Consider the following 19,347-nt stretch of genomic DNA (forward strand, 5'->3'; position numbering starts at 1 on the left):
AGCAAGCATTTTGAGCTTCCTTTGAGTAAATTGGTTTTGTTATTGTTGTTGTTGTTTCTATAGGCCAATTTTGAGAAGATTGAAAATGAACTGAAGGAAATCAACACAAACCAGGAAGCTCTGAAGAGAAATTTCTTGGAACTGACTGAATTAAAATTTATACTTCGCAAAACTCAGCAGTTTTTCGATGAGGTCAGACTATGGTTTCTTTTAATATTTGAGCAGCTGATATTACACCAGCACAAGTGGGCCATATTTTTATTCCAATAATTATTTTAATTTGCTAGTTTGAAAGCAGTACCATTTCTGCACCCTGTTTTATTTGAAGAAATGTCAGATTATGTTCCATTTTTCATGCAGTACACAACCAGCCATGGTTTTGTATAATTTTGCATTTTCAGCAATTTTTCATCTCAAGATGGGGAAAGGAACCCTAAAATAGTTGTATAAACATAGTTAGATGAAATTTTTACATTTTAAGGTAAGTATATGCTTAAAGTTGAAGCAACAGGAAACAGTTAGTTATACATGAAATTATAACAAAGGTTTAATCTCCAAACCTTTTGTCGTTAAATTTTAATTTTTATCCTCTATGTTTGCTTGTCAACCTTTGAGCACATTTTTAAGTACTCCAGATTGCACATCACACTTAATTTTTCAAGAGCTTTTCTTTATGTTGTTTGGAAAATTGGTAGGATGCCTGTTTGAAATTCCTGGATTTTCATATAAACTCAACTTTATTACCTTGTAGGGAAAAAATGTTAATAAGTTCCTGGGTTAAAAATGTAGGTGACTAAGTTGCCGGGTGACAGCTTGCTGAGGTGATCCCATGGAAAGGATTGGAATAAGGCTTTCAGAAGGCTTCCTTCTCCTAATTAAACCTGAGAAGGAGTCTTAGCTTTCAGCCTGGACGTGCTTTTTCTGATGGCCTAAAATATGGGTAACTCTCTTTTCAATAGGTGTCTTTGCCACCAGATTAACAACATCAGACATTTCACAGATTGTCCCAGTCACTCTTCAGTGTACCTTCCCATAAGTTCTTTATTTCTTTTGCTCAGCAACAACAAAAATTAGCAAAGCTTTTGAAAAATAGAAGGCCCATTTTAGTTAGCATCTTATATGTCCTCAGTTTTACTTGTAATTTCTGTCTTTTGAGGAAAGAATAAGTCTCACTAGCTCTCTAGACTGGAGCAGGGGGTTGCCAACTAGCAACATCAGCCTCACCTGAGAACTTGTCAGAATGCAAATTTTCGGTCCTCACACGAGACTTTTTCAATCAGAAACTCTGAGGATGGTGCCCAGCCCAGCAATCTGTTTTCACAAGGTGATTCTGAAGCATGCTAGTGTGAGAACCACGGGGCTAGAGAAAGTCAGCTGAAGATGTGATACATTCCTTAGTAACTAAGGATGTGACTCAGAGAAGCCATGCTAATTAAAAGGATCTGTTGGAGCCAGGGAAAGGAGAAAAGCTCACAGGAATTTAATTGCCCAGTCTTCCTGAGAATCAGGATCTGGCTACATACCAGGAGAGGGTTGGTGTGAATATTCAGTTTGCTCACTGAGTTGAGAATTTTGAGACTAATGGTAACTTCTTTCACCAGTCCCCGATATCACATTAAAGGGTGTGGGACAGTGTGAGTAACTCTTTCCAGGTGTTACAGGTCTTTTGCAACAGGCACGGCCACTTACGCCCAATGGTTTTGATAAACAAATAATCTGGAATTCCAGCGTACTCACTGTGAAAACATTATTGTGTTTATACTCATTAATTCACAGAGCATTTGAAGAGCATCTACTGTTTGTAAAGCATAAGATGGGTAAGACATGGTCCCTATGTTCAAGGAGTATGTCACTTACTCATAGCAGGAAACATCCCTGAACACAGTGCCTCCCTATGCTCACAGATGTGTGCTTTTCTATACATGTCCAAGCTGCTGCCCACAGATCCAAAGTAAATCTGGCCTCAAGGTCAAAGCTCAGTTACTTTTATCATTATTTGGGACTTAATTCTTTTACCCTCTCCCCTCTTTCTTTCCCTTTTGATATAGCCTTTAGTTTACTGCTGGGATGTTGCTGAGATGTATGAAAATGTTTTTCATAACCTCCTGAGTTTAAGGATTGGGATAGGCTTCCTAGTCTAGTTCATTCTGGTAGAAATTCTGAATAAAGACTGACAAATAGACTCCCTTAATGGAAATAGATTTTTAAACTGTTAATTTTATAATTAAAAAAATAGTAAAAACAAAATAAGAGGTTATATAAAATAGATAACTAATAAGGACCTACTGTATTGCACAGGGAACTCTTCTCAGTACTCTGTAATGACCTATATGGGAAAAGAATCTTAAAAAGAGTGGATATATGTGTGTGTGTAACTGGTACACTTTGCTGTACAGCAGAAACTAACACAACATTGTAAATCAACTATACTCCAATAAAAATTTTTTTAAAAATAAGAGGAACCACTTGGAAAGATGATATAAGATTTTAAAATTGTAGCTATGGGTTTAGGAATTTTCTTTGTGATTAATAGGTCTAAACATGAAATACTCATTCTGAGAAGGCAGACATGACCTTCACACCCTATCCATTTTGCATTGTTTTCCCTCTCCTACTTGTGCAAAACATTTGTTTTTAATCTCTGGAAGTACTTTTGAGCACGAGGCCTTGGCTATGAGCGGTTCTTCTGTTGCTTTCGTCATCAGTCCCCTGTCACTCCCCTGTGAGGAGTCTTCTGGCAAGCACCACTCCTCCTTTTCTCTACTAGTGCCCAGTCAGTGTCTTGCCCGCTCTTACCATTAGCTCTTAGTCTCAGCCAGGTCCCTTTCACTACCCCCTGCCCTGCCGTGGCCATACAGCGGTCTCAGGTGTCACTGCCATAATAGGAGACAAGGCCTCACAGAGCTAAGCACGTCCGCACATGCGGGTGCACGCTTTACCTAATGCAAGAGATAAGGAAGCTTGGGACTCTCACATCTCAGAGATATAGAATTTCATGAGACTTTCTTCCATGCCTGAGATTATAATGTTTGCAAGTGGCCTGAAACACTACCGATTTTAAACCCTTCTTTTTAATATAATTTGGTGAACATGATCAGTAATTTACAATAATGAGTTAGCAGAAAATGGCTAAATCAGAAGATGATTCTTTGCGTCTCCAGGCATAGGGGTTATGATTGGCCAAGTGTGTAGAAAGGGAGAAGTGAACATATATTGAATATTCTTATGATTTATAATGATTAAAAATTTGATTTAGCCATTTCTTATCCAGAGCATTTAAAATGACTTGTTAATGATTATCCTTTTCTCAGTCTTCTTGCTTATGAAGAACTGTAAGAGCTGGAGAGATTTCTCTGCATCTTTTACCATAAGCACCATAACATATGAGAGTGTAAAGAAGACTGGAAAAGTAATGGTTAATGGCATGCAGATCCCTGCCTTCCTTTCCTTCTGAGTTTTCCATCCATCTGCTTTCTTTACTTTTCTTTCCCATCTGCCATCTCCTTTGGGGCTTGAGTGAATACCTTAGGTGAAGAAATATAATTTCTTTCTCAATGTAGATGGAAACGGAAGTGTTTGCTCTTGGTAATGTAGCTTGAACTGGATGTGCCGCTTATACTGAAGTGCAGAAATAGAACTACTTAAGTTCTGCTACTTCCTTTTTTCAAGGCATGGTTTTAGTATTCTGACTGGGGGAAGGGGTAAATCAGAGGGCATAGCAAGTAATTAGAAGAACCTTGGCAGTATTTTTATTAGAGAACCCAGATTAGTATTTAGATACTTGATGACATGGTTTTCAATATTGCTTTAAAGGCCCTCAGTTAGTGGTTGTGGACATCTAGTTTCTCATCAGGCACAATTATTTCATTTGACAAATTTTAACTTTCCTCTCTAAGACTTAAGATTCTTAAGTATGAAATAGTGAAATTATTAATTAGAATATTATTGCAAATTTCTATTTAATTTTAATTCTGCTGGGGTTTTTTTGTTTTTTTAATTCCCAGAGAATTCTGGATATACTCTTTGGAGTAGTCTAGTTGCTAAACACTACTTGCTGTTCCATCAGTTTTCCCCTTTAGAGCACATATGTTTGCACCGAGTCTGATCTTTATGGTTTACGTAAACCAGGTCTTGTGAACCATGTAGGGAAGTAGACAGGAGTCTTGTGGGTAGTAATCAGTTTCACTGGTTTTTGGCAAGGGACATCCTAAGAGCAAGTTGAAAGGCAGTAGTCACCTGGATCCTCAAAACAAGTTGCCTGTGGCTTGCAGTCAGCTGATCTGATTTTAAGTAGAAACAGAAAGAGCCCCCTAAGCTTCCATTTGAGGGCAAGTGGTAACCTGTGCCCCCATTATCTCATCTTAAAGTTTTCTAAATCTCGTGACAGTATTTCTCTGCACTTCTGGTGTACCCAGTGCCTATCCTTCCTCTTTTTTTTTTTTTTTTTTTTCCTTTTGGTTGTTGAGAGTAGATCCTGCTTCTAGAATTTACTTCCCAAACAATGGCTTTCACTTGTTTAGACTTTCAGGCTTATCATCTGGTTTATACTCAGTTCCCCACCCCCCACCCTTTGACTTTACATTTATGGTCCTATGACTTTATCAAGAGGGGTTCCTACGTGGCATTTTTTCGATAGTGGGGTTGACAGAAATAGAATCAAATTGAAATTTAGAGTGAAAATGATAGAGAAAAATTCTCCTGATTTTTTTGTTTAGTTTTGCTTTTGAAAAGGAAGATTATTCTGGCTTACTTCTAGTCTTTGGTCAAACACGTAGTGCATGGATATTGAAGTTGGGGAGGTCAGTCAGTGGAGAAGTCAGTTGGCCTTCATTTTTTAGGGTAGCTTCTCCTTCCTGATGAGAGGAAAGGTGGTAAGATGTATTATGAAGAGAGAGACTAGGAAATGTAGACCTACATCGGAGAAGGTCCTGCTCCTCCTTGATTTTATTGTATAAACTGTCATGGTGGAAATCATTTTAAATCTAAACAATCAAACTAGTCCACATGCTCTATATTGGCTTATTATCTCTTACTTTTTCTTCACTTCACTTGATTTAGATTGTTGGCTTAAGCTATGTTCTCAAGAATCCTTAAACTGTAAAGCATACGTGAACTTTTTAAGATTCCTGGTCAGAAAGTAGGACATTCAGATATGTTTTCACTTTTCCTTCCCTTTATTGATGCAATGGAGGCTCATGCCTGCCCAGCTATTGTGCTTCTTATCCTTTTTGACAAAGAAATACTCTTTAAATCCCATGGTTGGAGCATTTTTTACAGTGGTCATGCTGAAAGTTCTCATGTTCTGAATTTTTAAGAGCATGGAAAACTTAGAAATCTGGAGATGCCCCTTCTATCTTTCTCCTGTTCAAGACGGTGACAACGCCTTGCTTTCTTCCTTAGAAAGACAGTCTCCATCTTTTGCATTCTTACCCAGAGAAAATTCTAGCTTGTAGCTGTCTGTAAAGCTGGTGTTGAATGTTTCTGCAGAGTTGCCTTGTTTTTGCTCAAAAGGAAGAAACACTTCAGCTTCTATCCATATGCAAAGGTATTTCTTGGTACTTTCATGGCTCATTCAGGGAAACATAAGAGAAAAAATGGTTTCCACCAAGTAACAGATTTATACAGGTGTTACCATCATTTAATGTTTTTTCCTTTATTCCTTATTTCTAAAACCATTTCCCCAGATGCTTTACTGGGGTAATTCTGCTTCCTTTACCTCTTGTTTCTTTCCTTTGTTTTCTTCCCCTGTTCTTTTTGTCTTCTTTTTGTAGGTATGTCTTCTCTTTTGGTGTTTTGTTTTTTTTTTTTCATCTTTATTTTCTGAACTTATCTCCTGGTTCCTCGTTCCCTGCATGCCACTAACTATTTTCATTAGATATTAATTGATTTGTGAATTCAGGCTGAATTGCATCATCAGCAGATGGCGGATCCAGACCTGTTGGAAGAATCCTCATCCCTCTTGGAGCCAAGTGAGATGGGAAGAGGCACGCCTTTAAGACTTGGGTATGTACCACTTCAGCCCTCTGTACTCAGTGGGGTCATGTTCATTTTTGCTTTTCAGAAGAGCGGTGTTGCTGGGCATTCACTTGCTTCCAGGATGCCCTCTCTTCTGAGCCCATTGCGAAGTGTTGCTAAGTCGCTTTGCATTTGGTTACTGAGTTGTTCTGTCAACCCTCTGCTGAGTCCAGGAATCAGACTTTGGCAGCCCTTTTTTTTTTTTTTTTTTTTTTTGCGGTACGCGGGCCTCTCACTGTTGTGGCCTCTCCCGTTGTGGAGCACAGGCTCCGGACGCGCAGGCTCAGCGGCCGTGGCTCACGAGCCTAGCCGCTCCGCGGCATGTGGGATCTTCCTGGACCGGGGCACGAACCCGCGTCCCCTGCATCTGCAGGCGGACCCTCAACCACTGTGCCACCAGGGAAGCCCCTGGCAGCCCTTTTGACATAACAATGCATATCCTCCTGTTTGGCGTCTTTGCCCCCTGCTCTCACTTTCCTCCCATACCGTGGCGTGGAATTGTTCCCAATCTGGCTCTTCTTCCCACAGCTTCGTGGCTGGTGTGATTAACCGGGAGCGCATCCCTACTTTTGAGCGCATGCTTTGGCGGGTGTGCCGGGGGAATGTGTTCCTGCGGCAGGCTGAAATCGAGAACCCCCTGGAGGATCCTGTGACTGTAAGACAAGGAAATTGCGTCTCATGGAGTAGGTCTTGTAAAGGGAGCTCAGAGCAGTAACTCAGCAGGTGCCACCTGAATCTGACCCTCCCATGGAGGAGCCCTTCGGTTTACTCTGCTTTGATCTATGAATTTGAAGGACTGCTCTTTTCCTCTTTACCTCCATCACGTGTACATACAATGTATATGTGACGTATACATATATATTTTCAAGCCTTACCCGTGTAGGTATTACTTTGATTAGAAGTGTGTTTTTTCCAGTTATTTTAAACTTTAGCTTTATATGTTTTCTGTTACTTATCTGGGACCAAAAGAAAATTAACTTTCTATGAAAATTAACTTAAAGAAAGACATCTAGTTCCAAGTCTGGTAACATCCATATGTAAAAAGAGGAGAGATTTCCTAAACTGTGATCTTTATAAGCTGATGAAACTTTAATTGGTAAAGTTTTTTGTCTACTTGTTTGTTGGGAGTTTTAGGAACTTAGTTTAAATATTTATATTGTACAAGATGGGATGATCTTCCCCACCCAATGCTTTGGAAAGTAGGAATAGCTTAGCATCTTGGCATTTGACATAATGGGACAGAGTTCTTAGGATAAACGTACATTTAGAATGGTGAGTCCTAATTTCAGGGATGACAAGCAAAGAAGATTAAATGTTCTGCAAAAAATTTATTTCATTTTGGTATTAGTATTATTTAGAAACCTGGAGTTGGTTTTTATGTTCTCAAGTGTCTTTTGGGTTTCTTAAATTAGTATTCTTTTTTCTACCTAAGAAAAGAGGTTGAATTATAAGGCTTCTCAGAGTCGGTGGGTCATACAGCTAGAAATGATCCTGGTAAATGGATCTTCTCCTCGGTACCGAGTAGGAGTGTGGTGACACTTAGGTTACGGTGAGTGTCTCCTTACACTGAGGAGCAGTGTTACAGTCTTACTGAAGGCTGTCCCTGGGTTGTAGAGACGTTGTAGTCAGCAATCACACCTAGTGTGGAGCTGTTCTCAGGAATATTCAGCCAAGTTCCTGGGCAACAGAAACATTATTTTATCAACAAATCGAGTAAGGGAGGGTCTGGATATCTACAGCAGAGCAGCTGCACAAAGAATGTGCTCCAGTTAATTCCTAGAGAACTTAGGAATTTCAGACTCTTGAGCCTTACTTTCTTCACTCCTTCACTCTTTTTCCCTCTTTATCCTTCTATAATTTTGTTTGTTTTCCTGTAATAAAAGCTCTATAGGAATAGGAGAAAATACAGGCAACCAGATACAATCCTGGTTGACACCCACTATAGCTTATTTTCCTGATCTTTCCTCTAGCCTTTGCCTCATACTTCAGGTATAAACTTGGTATTTGGAATGGATTGCCTTCCTCCCTGCCCCCTAAGGTGTAAATGGGCATGAATCATGAGATTCTGCATCAACATTCTTCCCAACTACTCAGTCCCTTGTAGTTATTCATTCCCCTTTATCTGGAGTTTCTAAGCATGGGAATAGGCAGGAATGGCTTCCTTCTCTTTCCTCTTCTCTGTACTTATGTCATTTAGGCAATATAAGATTTGTTCAGTTTAAAGTTGAATTGGTAAGTAGGGCTAAATTCTTCTAAGAAGAGAATCATCTTTGCATCCGTGTCAATCTCCTGGTTGAGTTGAAAAACAAGTACAGAAAGATTTTTGTGAATCAGAGATTACAGGGCAAATGTTCTTGTAGTGGAGCTTAAGAAATGGATTGAGGGTAATGGTTAAAACACACAGTTGCCATACCCTTAAAAGATTCCAGTTGTTTCTCTGTCACCAAGAAAGTAAGTTACTTAAGAAGTTTTCTTCTGGATTATAAGTCTGAATTCTTGGTTTTTGGTTTGGGGCCTAGGGAGACTACGTGCACAAGTCTGTGTTCATCATTTTCTTCCAAGGCGATCAGCTGAAAAACAGAGTCAAGAAAATCTGTGAAGGGTAAGAGGAAGGTGTCTCCCCCTAGGGTGCATCCAAGCCACCTAACTATTATTAAGCCTAGAGAATAGAGAAACACAAACCCTGTTCGTCCACCTTGACACGGTGAATATATCTTTTAATAATGTTAAGGTTATTTTAAACAATGAGAAATGGCCTAAGTTTATTTTTTTAGACTGTCAAAATCACAATTTCCTTTTCTTAGAAAAAGTAGTTAGGACTCATGATTTATAAATTCTACATTGTTCTGGGACAATGGGTCTTCATACCTAGCAGTGTACCATAGGCACTGTGCCCTTAAACTCTTCTGAAATTCTGCCCATGAGATCTTTTTTCCATGCCATTTTTCTCCAGCAATTTATAATGTAATTTGTATCACCATTTCGTTTTCTTTTTCTTTTTTTAATCTAAAGGAATTTAATAGCTACACAGAATGTTAAAACAGTTCAAATGTTGCTGCTCTATCTGTAGGCTCCTTCCCATAAATAATTATTATTAATTAGTGCATCAGTCTGAATGAATCCTGTTTGGGTCCTTCTAGTAAGTTAACATTACTTTCTGAGATTACTTAAATTGGCTACGTTAAGGAATTTCAGTGTTTCTCAGGCTGTTTCTGCACATTCCAGGTTCCGGGCCTCAATCTATCCCTGTCCTGAGACGCCACAGGAGAGGAAGGAGATGGCTTCTGGAGTTAATACCAGGATTGACGATCTCCAAATGGTACACAGAGGCCTGGAGGGAATTTGTTTTTGTGAAATACTACAGTAGAACACCATTCTTCTTCCTTGAAACACGAACAGTTAGTTTATTAGGCACCTGCAGTAGCCCAGGATACATTTCTTTTTTTTGCTATTTTTAATTCATTCCTTGAAACTTTTCCCCAGCTCCCATGGGAAATGACTTAAAAATGGCATGAATCGTCTTCAAATAAGACAGGGATGCTATGCATCTGAAATCGTTGTTGCCTAGAGTATTCAGTCGCCCTCCTCATGAGTCTGAGATATTTTTATAGTAAAGTATGCTTAGTTAGGAAAAAAAATCAAATAACATAGAAGTACACATCAAGTCAATTCTGCCTCACACACACTGTCTCCAGAGCAGCCACTCTTAACAGCTTGGTGTGTATCCTTCTGGTCACCTTGAATCTGAACCACAGAGTCTAGCCAGTGAGTCCTGGTGTAACTCTTGTACCCAAGAAGAAACATTTACCAAATTGCAGTGTGTGTGGTTTGCACACACCATGGTTGTCACGGGGTTCTAAGTAGGGAGTCGTGATTTATGCACACATGGAAGGAAAAGGGTGCCCAGTTGGAGCTTTGTTCCCTATTGAAAGGATGTGATGATTGCCCCCTTGAAACATTAATAAGCATACTTAATCCCAAAGGCAGTTCTTTCCAGCAGTGGCAAATTGTCAGAGATGCGTTGTAACTCCCATTTCAGCATCGTTTCTCATCTTTCCCTCCAACCCCCTTTGTACATGACCCACCGACTTGACCTGTTGCCAGCTCCTTTCAGATACACTTACCTGTTTAACCAAGGGGAGAGTTTTTTTAGAACTGCTGGTGGGTGATAAGCCATGCTAGTACATTCTGGGTTCTAGGACTGTTCTACCCCCTCCTTATGAGGTAGGCTTGTGGTAGATTTTGAAGAGCGTGTGCAATAGTCATTATAAATGACTAGAATCTGATTTTTAAAACACCAAACTGTGTGAAGTAAAATTTTAAAGGGGATTGAATACCAAGGGGTGAGATGTGTGGGCGTGGGCTGGTGGGGAAAGAGAAAAGCAAATAGAACATTGCTTGCAAGTTTATTTAGCATCCTTCCAGAAGTTTAAATAGTAATTGTGAAATTGTCAACAACCAGGAAAGAAAGTAGCTTTGTTCCTTTATTCTCAAGTGATACAAGAGTTTCCCTAGCATGCCATGGCTTTTTTTTTTTTTAAAAAAAAAAAAACCTCTCATGGAAGTTACTTTCTACTGCCCAAGACAGTTTCTCAGGGAGCAGTGACGACTTTTTTCCCAAACTGACTTGAAAAGCTAGCTATGATGGAGACTTGAGCTAAAATGATTAATGTATAGTTTTTTCCTCTTCAAACAAATGTGGAGATTTAAGGTAGATTCTCATGCGCAAGTGTGAATGGTGGGGTGCTTGCCCAATTTTGGCTTAGCCCCTCTTCTGCTATAGAAATCTTAAATATTTGGTGATAAACAAGGTAGTAGAATGTAAAGTGTTCCTGGCCCTTCCTCCCACTCTATTCTTGGCAATGTGATTCCTCCGAGGGAACTCTGTACTGGTTTCCAAAGGATCGGCCTTCCTGGGGGGAAAGGAAGCCTGACAGAAGAATCAAGCCTTATCTGTTCCATGCTGACCGTGGTATGTGGCGGTGTAAATCCCCTCTAAAGGCCGTGGTGTCTCGTCCTCCTGGCAGGCAGCCTCTCTTGGCAGAGGCAGATGCTGGTGTTCAGCAGTGCCTCTGTCCCTCCAGCCCCTGAGGCTGGCTTATGTTCAGGGTGTGCTGCAGCTTGCTGTTCTTAAGTAGGGATTTGACATCTTGGTCAGCTCCTGGGCCTGTGATGCTGACTTTGACTCTGAGTTACAGGCTCCACATGGAAAGTCATTGCTCTTTAGTGAGCCAGATAAAAGCCAGTGACCTACATTGTTCTGCTGTGGATTTTGTGGTAAGATTAAATTTAGAGAGAAAAGCTAAAAACCATTTCCTCAGGTTTCTCTTCAGCTTGAAACTAAATGAATATGAATGTTAGTCATTGGAACTCTAATTTCTTATAATTTGGCCAAAAAAAAAAAAAAGGGAAAATTCTAGCCAGAGGAAGAAAAAGCCCAGATCCCCACCTGCCCTGTTCAGAAAACTGCGCCTCTTTGCCTTCATATCCTGAAATCTAAGACTGGTGTTAGAAGGATCCCTGTCTGCTCCTTTCTCTCCCAAAAGGTTCTGAATCAAACGGAGGATCACCGCCAGAGGGTTCTGCAGGCAGCTGCTAAGAACATCCGTGTCTGGTTCATCAAAGTGCGGAAGATGAAGGCCATTTACCACACTTTGAACCTGTGCAATATAGACGTGACCCAGAAGTGCCTGATTGCGGAGGTCTGGTGCCCTGTCACTGACCTTGACTCCATCCAGTTTGCGCTCAGAAGGGGCACGGTGAGTCCCCCACAGCTAGCAGTGCAGCCTACAGCTAGGAAGAGAGGATCCCATCCATAGTAACATGAACCAATTACACTTTTATGGCATTTTTAGTCTCAGAGTTCTTTAATATACTCATCTTGTATCCTGACAATACATTTCGTATATGCTTATTTTTCAAATGTAGAAATTGTAGAAAAAAAGATTAAATGATTTGGTCATATACCCATGATCCTTCAGGGTAGCTCAAAATCAGAACATCAATTTCCTGATCCACTCTCTCTCTGTCCATTAGACTAGTTCCATAATATAACCCTCGCAGTTCCATTTAGTAGTTAATTAGAGCTACTGCCCTATCCAAAGCACTGATCTAGGGGCCAGGAGGTACAGAGATGTAAAAAATAGGCCTTCAAGTATCTATGACTTATTTGAAGAGGCTGATGTGCATACAACACAGTCTGTGCTAAGAGTAGTTTACGTGTGTGGAGGGAAGGAAGGCACTAGCTTTTCCAACTAGGATGATCAGAAAAAGCTTCAAGAAGGTGGCTTTTACTCAGGGCTTTGAAGAATTGGTAAGATGTCAACTGGCAACAATGAGAAGAAAACAGTATGGACAAAGGCAGGAAATACAGTGTGACCATGTGTGGTTGGGCCAGAACAGGAATCGTAATGGGTGAGCTGAAGAGCAGGAGGCAAACCTAGGTCAGGGAGACTGGAACCTAATTGTCAAGGTGGTTTTTTTCTGTTTTGTTTTTTAAATAAATTTATTTATTTATTCATTTATTTTTTTGGCTCTGTCGAGTCTTCGTTGCTGCGTGCGGGCTTTTCGCTAGTTGCGGCGAGCGGGGGCTACTCTTCGTGGCGGTGCGCGGGCTTCTCATTGCAGTGGCTTCTCTTGTTGCAGAGCACGGACTCTAGGCACGTGGGCTTCAGTACTTGTGGCACATGGGCTCAGTACTTGTGGCTAGTGGGCTCTAGAGCGCAGGCTCAGTAGTTGTGGCACAAAGGCTTAGTTGCTCTGCGGCATGTGGGATCTTCCCGGACCAGGGCTCAAACCTGTGTCCTCTGCATTGGCAGGCGGATTCTTAACCACTGCGCCACCAGGGTAGTCCCATGAAGGGTTTTTAATACCCTTAAAAAAGGGTACAGCCGGTATAGTGGGTTTATATTTTATCCCAGAGGGAGTGGAGAGACATTGGAAGGTATTTAGCAGTGAAAGGACATGATCAAAACGGTTTTAAAAGAGTAATCCAGGGACTTCCCTGGCGGTACAGTGGTTAGGACTCTGTGCTTCCACAGCAGGGGGCTGGGTTTGATTCCTGGTCAGGAAACTAAGATCCCATATCCCACATGCTTCGAGGCATGGCCAAATAAATAAATAAATAGAATAAAATGAGTAATCCATTGATAGCATCTGGGTTGGATTGGGGAGTAGAGAGAGTCTACAAGTAGGGGTTCAGTTAGGAGGTTATTGTAAACACAGAGCAGTAAGTGATAATGACCGCTGCAGTAAAAAGCAAATAATGATGAATTTGTGAGACACTCTGAAGGAGGTATCAGTTGGTAGATTTGGTATTTAGCAATGTGCAGGAGAAGTACAAGGAGAAAAAATTAAAAATGTTTCTGAGGCATCAAAGCTGGGTGGCTGGTAGAATAATAGTTTCATTGATGGAAGTAAAAGTTCAGCAAGAGAAACTTATTGATAGGAGAAAGATGATAAGTTCAGTTTCAGTCACATTGAGGGGTTGGACAGAAATCCACATGGAAATCTCAAGCAGAAAATGGGATAGGTTCTCAAAAGAAAGGGCAACAGGAAAGAAACGGGCTGCACGAGGTTGGAAGGGCGTGAGACCTCCAAGAGAGAAAATAAGGAGCTAATAATAGTAGAACTTTGGGGGCCCTGCAGTGTTACAGGCAGGGGAGGAAGAGCCAGCAAAGAGACAGGAAAGGCATGGTTGGTAAGCAGAAGAGGTAGCTCTCCAGCGTCAGGGGCTTGCATATAAGAGAAAAGACCTTTGGATCCAGTGATGAGCCAGCCACTTTGGCCAAGTGTGCTCTGCTAGACTACAAGGATTAGGGAGTTAAGAGTAGGTGGCGAAGGAAGAAAGTCAGAGAATAACTTTGCTTCCTCCATAGAAGGAGAAGAGAACAATGACACTTGTAGACAGGCAGATAAGGGTGTCTCCAGAGGAGGTACTGCATTTTCTTTGGTTACATATTTTAGAATTTTTTTTTTTCACGGTGAGGATAGTTTTCCTGAGACTTCATTTAAATCTTTCATTGTAAATTTTATAGCTAGTTCCAGTTTCCCCAAAGACCAGAAAGCTTGAGATATAATTTACATAAAAGAAAATACACATATTTTATGTGTACTGTTCGATGAGTTTTGATAAATATATATGCCTGTGTAACCACCATCACAATTAGGAGGGTGACCTGATTCTGAAATATGTGCTTTATGTTTCCCAGGAACACAGTGGCTCCACCGTGCCCTCCATCCTGAACAGGATGCAGACAAACCAGACTCCCCCAACCTATAACAAAACCAACAAGTTCACATGTGGCTTTCAGAACATAGTGGATGCTTATGGAATTGGAACTTACCGAGAGATAAATCCAGGTAAAAAAGCTTGAATCTTTTCCCTCTTAGAGGTTTTATTCTTTGTTATTTCTTTCAGTGCCTCACTCTGAATGCAATTGAACACAATTGGCTTAAAACTAAAGATGTTGTCAAGGCCTCAGCTGTTGTGTATTTCCTGTGAGGAGGTGCCTGTTTGGATGCAGGGAGTGAGGTTTATCGCTGGGTGGCACCCCTTTAGGAGGTGCTTTTATAGGAGTTTTATAGGAATGAGCTCCATGGATTGGATTCCTCTCTTTGCCCTCGCGGCTGTACAGCACCTGGCTTTCTCTTGCACACCATTTGCTGGAACTGCTTTAAGCAAAAAGTTTTTTCCAAGGTAATTGATATTTTAAAATAGCTTCCCTATTCCAGGTTAGACAGAGAAAATATAGCAGTTGTTGACCATTTTAGGCACAAGGCAGATTTCTCCTCTGTTCAGAGAGTTAATGATTAAATCCAGAGTCTGAGAATTCATTTTCAGTGGGAGCCTTCTGCAGGACCTGCTTTGCTCCAGGTTCTGGGCTTTCTCCCACTCACCCAGTGGCTTTTTTCAGCTGGTTACTATACAAGGGAGGAAAGCTGGCCTGCCCCAAGAGCAGTGTCCCAGGGGTGAGAGAAAAGAATCAAAGAACAGACCACACTGGTGCACACTAGAGACAAAACTTTGATTTCCCGTGAGGTTCTTTGTTGAAAATGCTGGCAGTAGCTGGGATGCCACCAGAGCTGCTTTGTGAGGCTGTGCACATCCTGCCGTGAAAGTTACCCCTGCGAGTCCCTCTGACCAACAGCTTGGGAATAAGTCACCTTATATTGATCTTAGATGATGGAGAGGGATGTGATATGTTCGGAATTGCTGTGGTTTTCTTTACTGGGTCTTTTTCCTTCTTTGGTTTCTTTATAGCTCCATATACCATCATCACTTTCCCTTTCCTATTTGCTGTGATGTTTGGGGACTTCGGCCACGGCATTTTGATGACCCTTTTTGCTGTATGGATGGTGTTAAGGGAGAGCCGGATCCTCTCCCAGAAGAATGAGAATGAGGTAATGTTTTGTTTGTTTTTGATAGAAACTCAGAAACATAAGATAATTTTATTATTTTCTTGACATATTTCTAATATTTTTCTTGTATAATCTTTGGCTGCTTACTATCATTGTCTCTTCATAGGGCAACACATTTATAATAATTTTTTACAGACAGAAGGATAATTCAGTCTTTCCTCTAGAATGATTGATGGAAGTGTATTTATTATATTTTTATTTTTTTATTTATTGAGATATAGTTGATTTGCAATATTATATTAGTTTCAGGTGTACAAATAGTGATTCAAAAACTTTATAGATTATACTCCACTTATAATTATTATAAAATATTGGCTCTATTCCCTGTGCTGTACAATATATCCTTGTAGCTTATTTATTTTATACGTAATAGTTTGTACCTCTTAATCCCCTACCCCTATCGTGTCCCTCCCCCCTTGCCTCTCCCCACTGGTGACCACTAGTTAATTCAAGAACGAGGTAATGTTTAAGTTACATCTGTGTCGGTCTGAAACTTTATAATTTCTCAAGCATTCATTATGAAAATTATCTGGAAATCTTTGATCCATGAATTTATAGAGAAGTTATAGAGACTATTTAGAGAATAGAGAAGTTATTTTCATTTTAACACTAAAGAGGTCACATGCTGTGAAAGTAAATTTCTTGTTAGCGTTGTATTTTGGTCTTTACTTCAAGCTCTCTGACCCAGAATGGGGTAAGAGTGGTGTGAGAGGAAGGGTCTAGTACATTCTAAATAACGCTGTCGTGACATTAGCTGCAGCTAATGAGTACATTTCATTGACCTTTCTCTCCTGGCTCCCAGATGTTTAGCACTGTGTTCAGCGGACGGTACATTATTCTGCTGATGGGTGTGTTCTCCATCTACACGGGCCTCATCTACAATGATTGCTTTTCCAAGTCTCTTAATATCTTCGGGTCATCCTGGAGTGTGCGGCCAATGTTTACTTTATATAATTGGACGTAAGTTGCAAAGAAGCTGAAAGTCAAAGCTTATTCCTTTCGTGTTCAGCTCTGGTTTTCCAGACAAGTGGTAAACTAACACTTCTTTAGGAAGCGGTTGACACTGTCTCTATTCCAAAAGAATGTTGTGTCTCCTCTTATATATGCTGCAGCCTGGGAAGTGCTTTGTGATTTGTTCAGCGTTGTTAAGGAACATTGATTCTTTTTGTAAGTTAAAAGCAGGTTCCCCAATTTCTCTATCTGGTCTTGTATGTGTGTTTAATTTTTCTTTTTGTTATCTCTGATCCCGTCTCACTCTCTGATGCTAATCCCTCCCCTTTTATTGAAGAGACAAAATAGCTATAGTATCAATGATTTCTCTGGGGGTCAGTTTTTGAACCCCAGTAATTTCCCTCTCTTGAATAAAAAATAAATGCAGCTTTTCTCCTAAAACGGTAGGGAAGAGACGGTTCGGGGAAACCCTGTCCTCCAGCTGAACCCAGCTGTCCATGGAGTTTTCGGTGGACCATATCCTTTTGGCATCGATCCAGTAAGAGCACTTCTTTTCTATATGTCTGACACCAAGTGTTTTAACTGAAACCCAGAAGTGAGAGAATGAAAATGAAGATAAATAGTTATTTGGGTTTTAGTTAACATATTTTTAGAAAACCTCAGTGTATCTGTCCAGAGCACTTTAAAGCTGCAAGAGATCCAGGTGCCTTGGGGAGCCAAGTGATTTTTCCTGTACTCCTTATTTTAGATGTGGCTAATAATACTGACCCTGGGAAGATTGATTTTCAAGACTCCTTCCCAGTTTATTTTTGTTTAACTTAGTTTGGTTTTTATTTTTAGCAGATGTTTTAACAAAGAAAAATAGCTCTTTTCTATGGATTTTAGATTTCCATTCTTATCTTTACATACTTAGACAAAAACTTATCCCAGAATTTTATTTTTTTTCAAATACTTAGGCAAGTAAAGTGTGATCAAGTCTTTTGTGTTATGTGCTTAAACAGGGGAGGCGGGGGCAGGGGTGTGTGTGGAATTTAAGCCTAAATGTTAGATTGTAAGGATTACAAAATTCCAGAGGAAAAGCAGATCATTATGGACCAGAAAGATTAAGTTTCTTGTAAAAAATGGGAATTAATCTGGCCTTTGAAAAATATTTCAAATTGTTATAGGTGAAGAGAAGTGTGTGCAAAAGCATAGACGTAGGGAGATACAAAGTTAATTATTATAGAAATGAACGGTACTGAAATGCTTACTATAGCTCAGAGACTGTACTGAGCCCTCAGCATGTCTGATTTATGCCCAAACAATTCTATCAGGTAAGTACTGCTATCTGTATTATACAGATAAGGAAACTAAGGCTTGGAGGTATTGAATAAGATTTCATATGTGCATTTAACAGATGTTTACTGAATCCCTATTGTCTGCAAGGCATAGTGCCTGCTGGGGGAAACATGTAATTCTAACACACAGGCCCTGCCTTCAAGTAACTTGGAATCTAATAATAATATTATCTCACATTTAGGTAGTGTTCTGTAGTTACAGAGTTTTTTTTTTTGCAGACATCTCATTTGGTGCTTACAGGGTAGATACTGAGTTTAAAGTGCCTGTGGGACACCCGGGTATAAAAGTCCATCAGGCAGTTGGAGTTGCAGAACATCAGGCAAGACTGGGGCTGCAGAGAGAACCAGCCACAAGTTGTCAGGTTAGAGGTCACCGAGGATGACCTCTTCATGAGGAGGCCAGTTCAGAAAAAAAGGTGCCGGGCTAGATGGTGGAAGATCTGGCTTATCAGGGTACAGAGTTTGCACTTTATCATAGAGATGACAGTAGGGGTTCTGGGAGGTTTTAGCACAGGGAATGACTGCCTCGGAGTCACGATTTAGGAAACATAATCTGATGGCCAAGTGGAGGCAGAACTGTCAGGAAAATTTTACAGGCATCCAAGCCTTAGGTGACAAAGCATAAGGCAATTAATGTTTAAAAATAGATGGAAGGACAGCACCACTGGGTTTCAGTCAGCAAAATACAGATTGTGGGAGCATCTACAAGATAAACGTCCCAATTTCCTCAATAAATCTTTTGTAATGAATAAAAAAGGAGAGCTGGAGGGAGAACCTATAGAGACTTAAAAGCTGTATCAAGCAATCATTGTTATAGACCTTGTCTGGACCCCACTTTGAATAAATGAATTATTTTAAAAAGCATGGATACAATTGGGGAAATTTGAATACTAACGATTCCAGGGTATTACAGAAGCATTGTTAATGCTTTGGGGTATGATAACAGTATTGTGGTCATGTTTTAAAAATGAGTTCTTACCTTTTAGAGATCCATACTGAAATATTTACAGGTAAAATGACATAGTATCTGGACTTTGCCTCAAAATAATATGGAGGTGGGGAGTGGGCTGGGGATATGATGAACACAATTGACAAGGAGTCAGTAAATAATCGTTGAAGCTGGGCCATAGGCACATGGGAGTTTGTTACGTTATTCTCTCTGCTTATGTATATGTTTAGCATTTTCCGTAATTAAAAAAAAACACAACTGTTTTTTAGAATAGGTGAGTATTTTTCCATTTGAGAACTCTTTGTAATGCCTTTTTGTTTTCTTGGGTTGTGACAGATTTGGAACATTGCTACCAATAAACTGACCTTCCTCAACTCCTTTAAGATGAAGATGTCTGTTATCCTTGGTATCATCCACATGATGTTTGGAGTCAGCCTGAGCCTTTTCAACCATACGTGAGTCACTCTGTTTCATCATAAGAATGCACTTAGTTCAGACAGTGCTTTTGCCTAAAGAGATCATAACACCTCTAAGGAGGGATTAATAACTCAGAACACTATTCTATGTTAAAGAAATGCTTTTATAAAAATCTCATTTGTTTGAATGAAGCTTGCTTAATGTTAGTCCCTTAACAATGTACAGTCATACTCAAGATCTTTAAAAAAACCTTGTGTA

The 19,347-nt window shown here is 40.1% G+C and overlaps 1 protein-coding gene across 12 annotated transcripts in view; it reads left to right on the forward strand.

Moving 5' to 3' along the window:
- The window catches only part of ATP6V0A1 (ATPase H+ transporting V0 subunit a1), an 80,143-nt gene that overhangs the window by 42,229 nt on the left and 18,567 nt on the right, over nt 1–19,347 (forward strand). For 7 of the 12 annotated variants that reach the window (XM_089901284.1, XM_022557752.2, XM_089901281.1 and 4 more), the window contains 11 exons: nt 64–192; nt 5,900–6,003; nt 6,544–6,670; nt 8,535–8,617; nt 9,241–9,334; nt 11,562–11,774; nt 14,226–14,376; nt 15,278–15,417; nt 16,238–16,395; nt 16,834–16,924; nt 19,009–19,127. In XM_089901284.1, the coding sequence (XP_089757410.1) occupies nt 64–192; nt 5,900–6,003; nt 6,544–6,670; nt 8,535–8,617; nt 9,241–9,334; nt 11,562–11,774; nt 14,226–14,376; nt 15,278–15,417; nt 16,238–16,395; nt 16,834–16,924; nt 19,009–19,127 (1,409 nt within the window). The remainder of the gene's footprint in view (nt 1–63; nt 193–5,899; nt 6,004–6,543; nt 6,671–8,534; nt 8,618–9,240; nt 9,335–11,561; nt 11,775–14,225; nt 14,377–15,277; nt 15,418–16,237; nt 16,396–16,833; nt 16,925–19,008; nt 19,128–19,347) is intronic. The other 5 variants (XM_089901289.1, XM_022557751.2, XM_089901280.1 and 2 more) reach the window with 3 other exon arrangements.

Source organism: Delphinapterus leucas, chromosome 19, assembly GCF_059928025.1.
Source record: "Delphinapterus leucas isolate spDelLeu-1000000601 "Yukka" chromosome 19, BTC_Dleu_Yukka2, whole genome shotgun sequence".
Taxonomy (NCBI): Eukaryota; Metazoa; Chordata; class Mammalia; order Artiodactyla; family Monodontidae; genus Delphinapterus; species Delphinapterus leucas.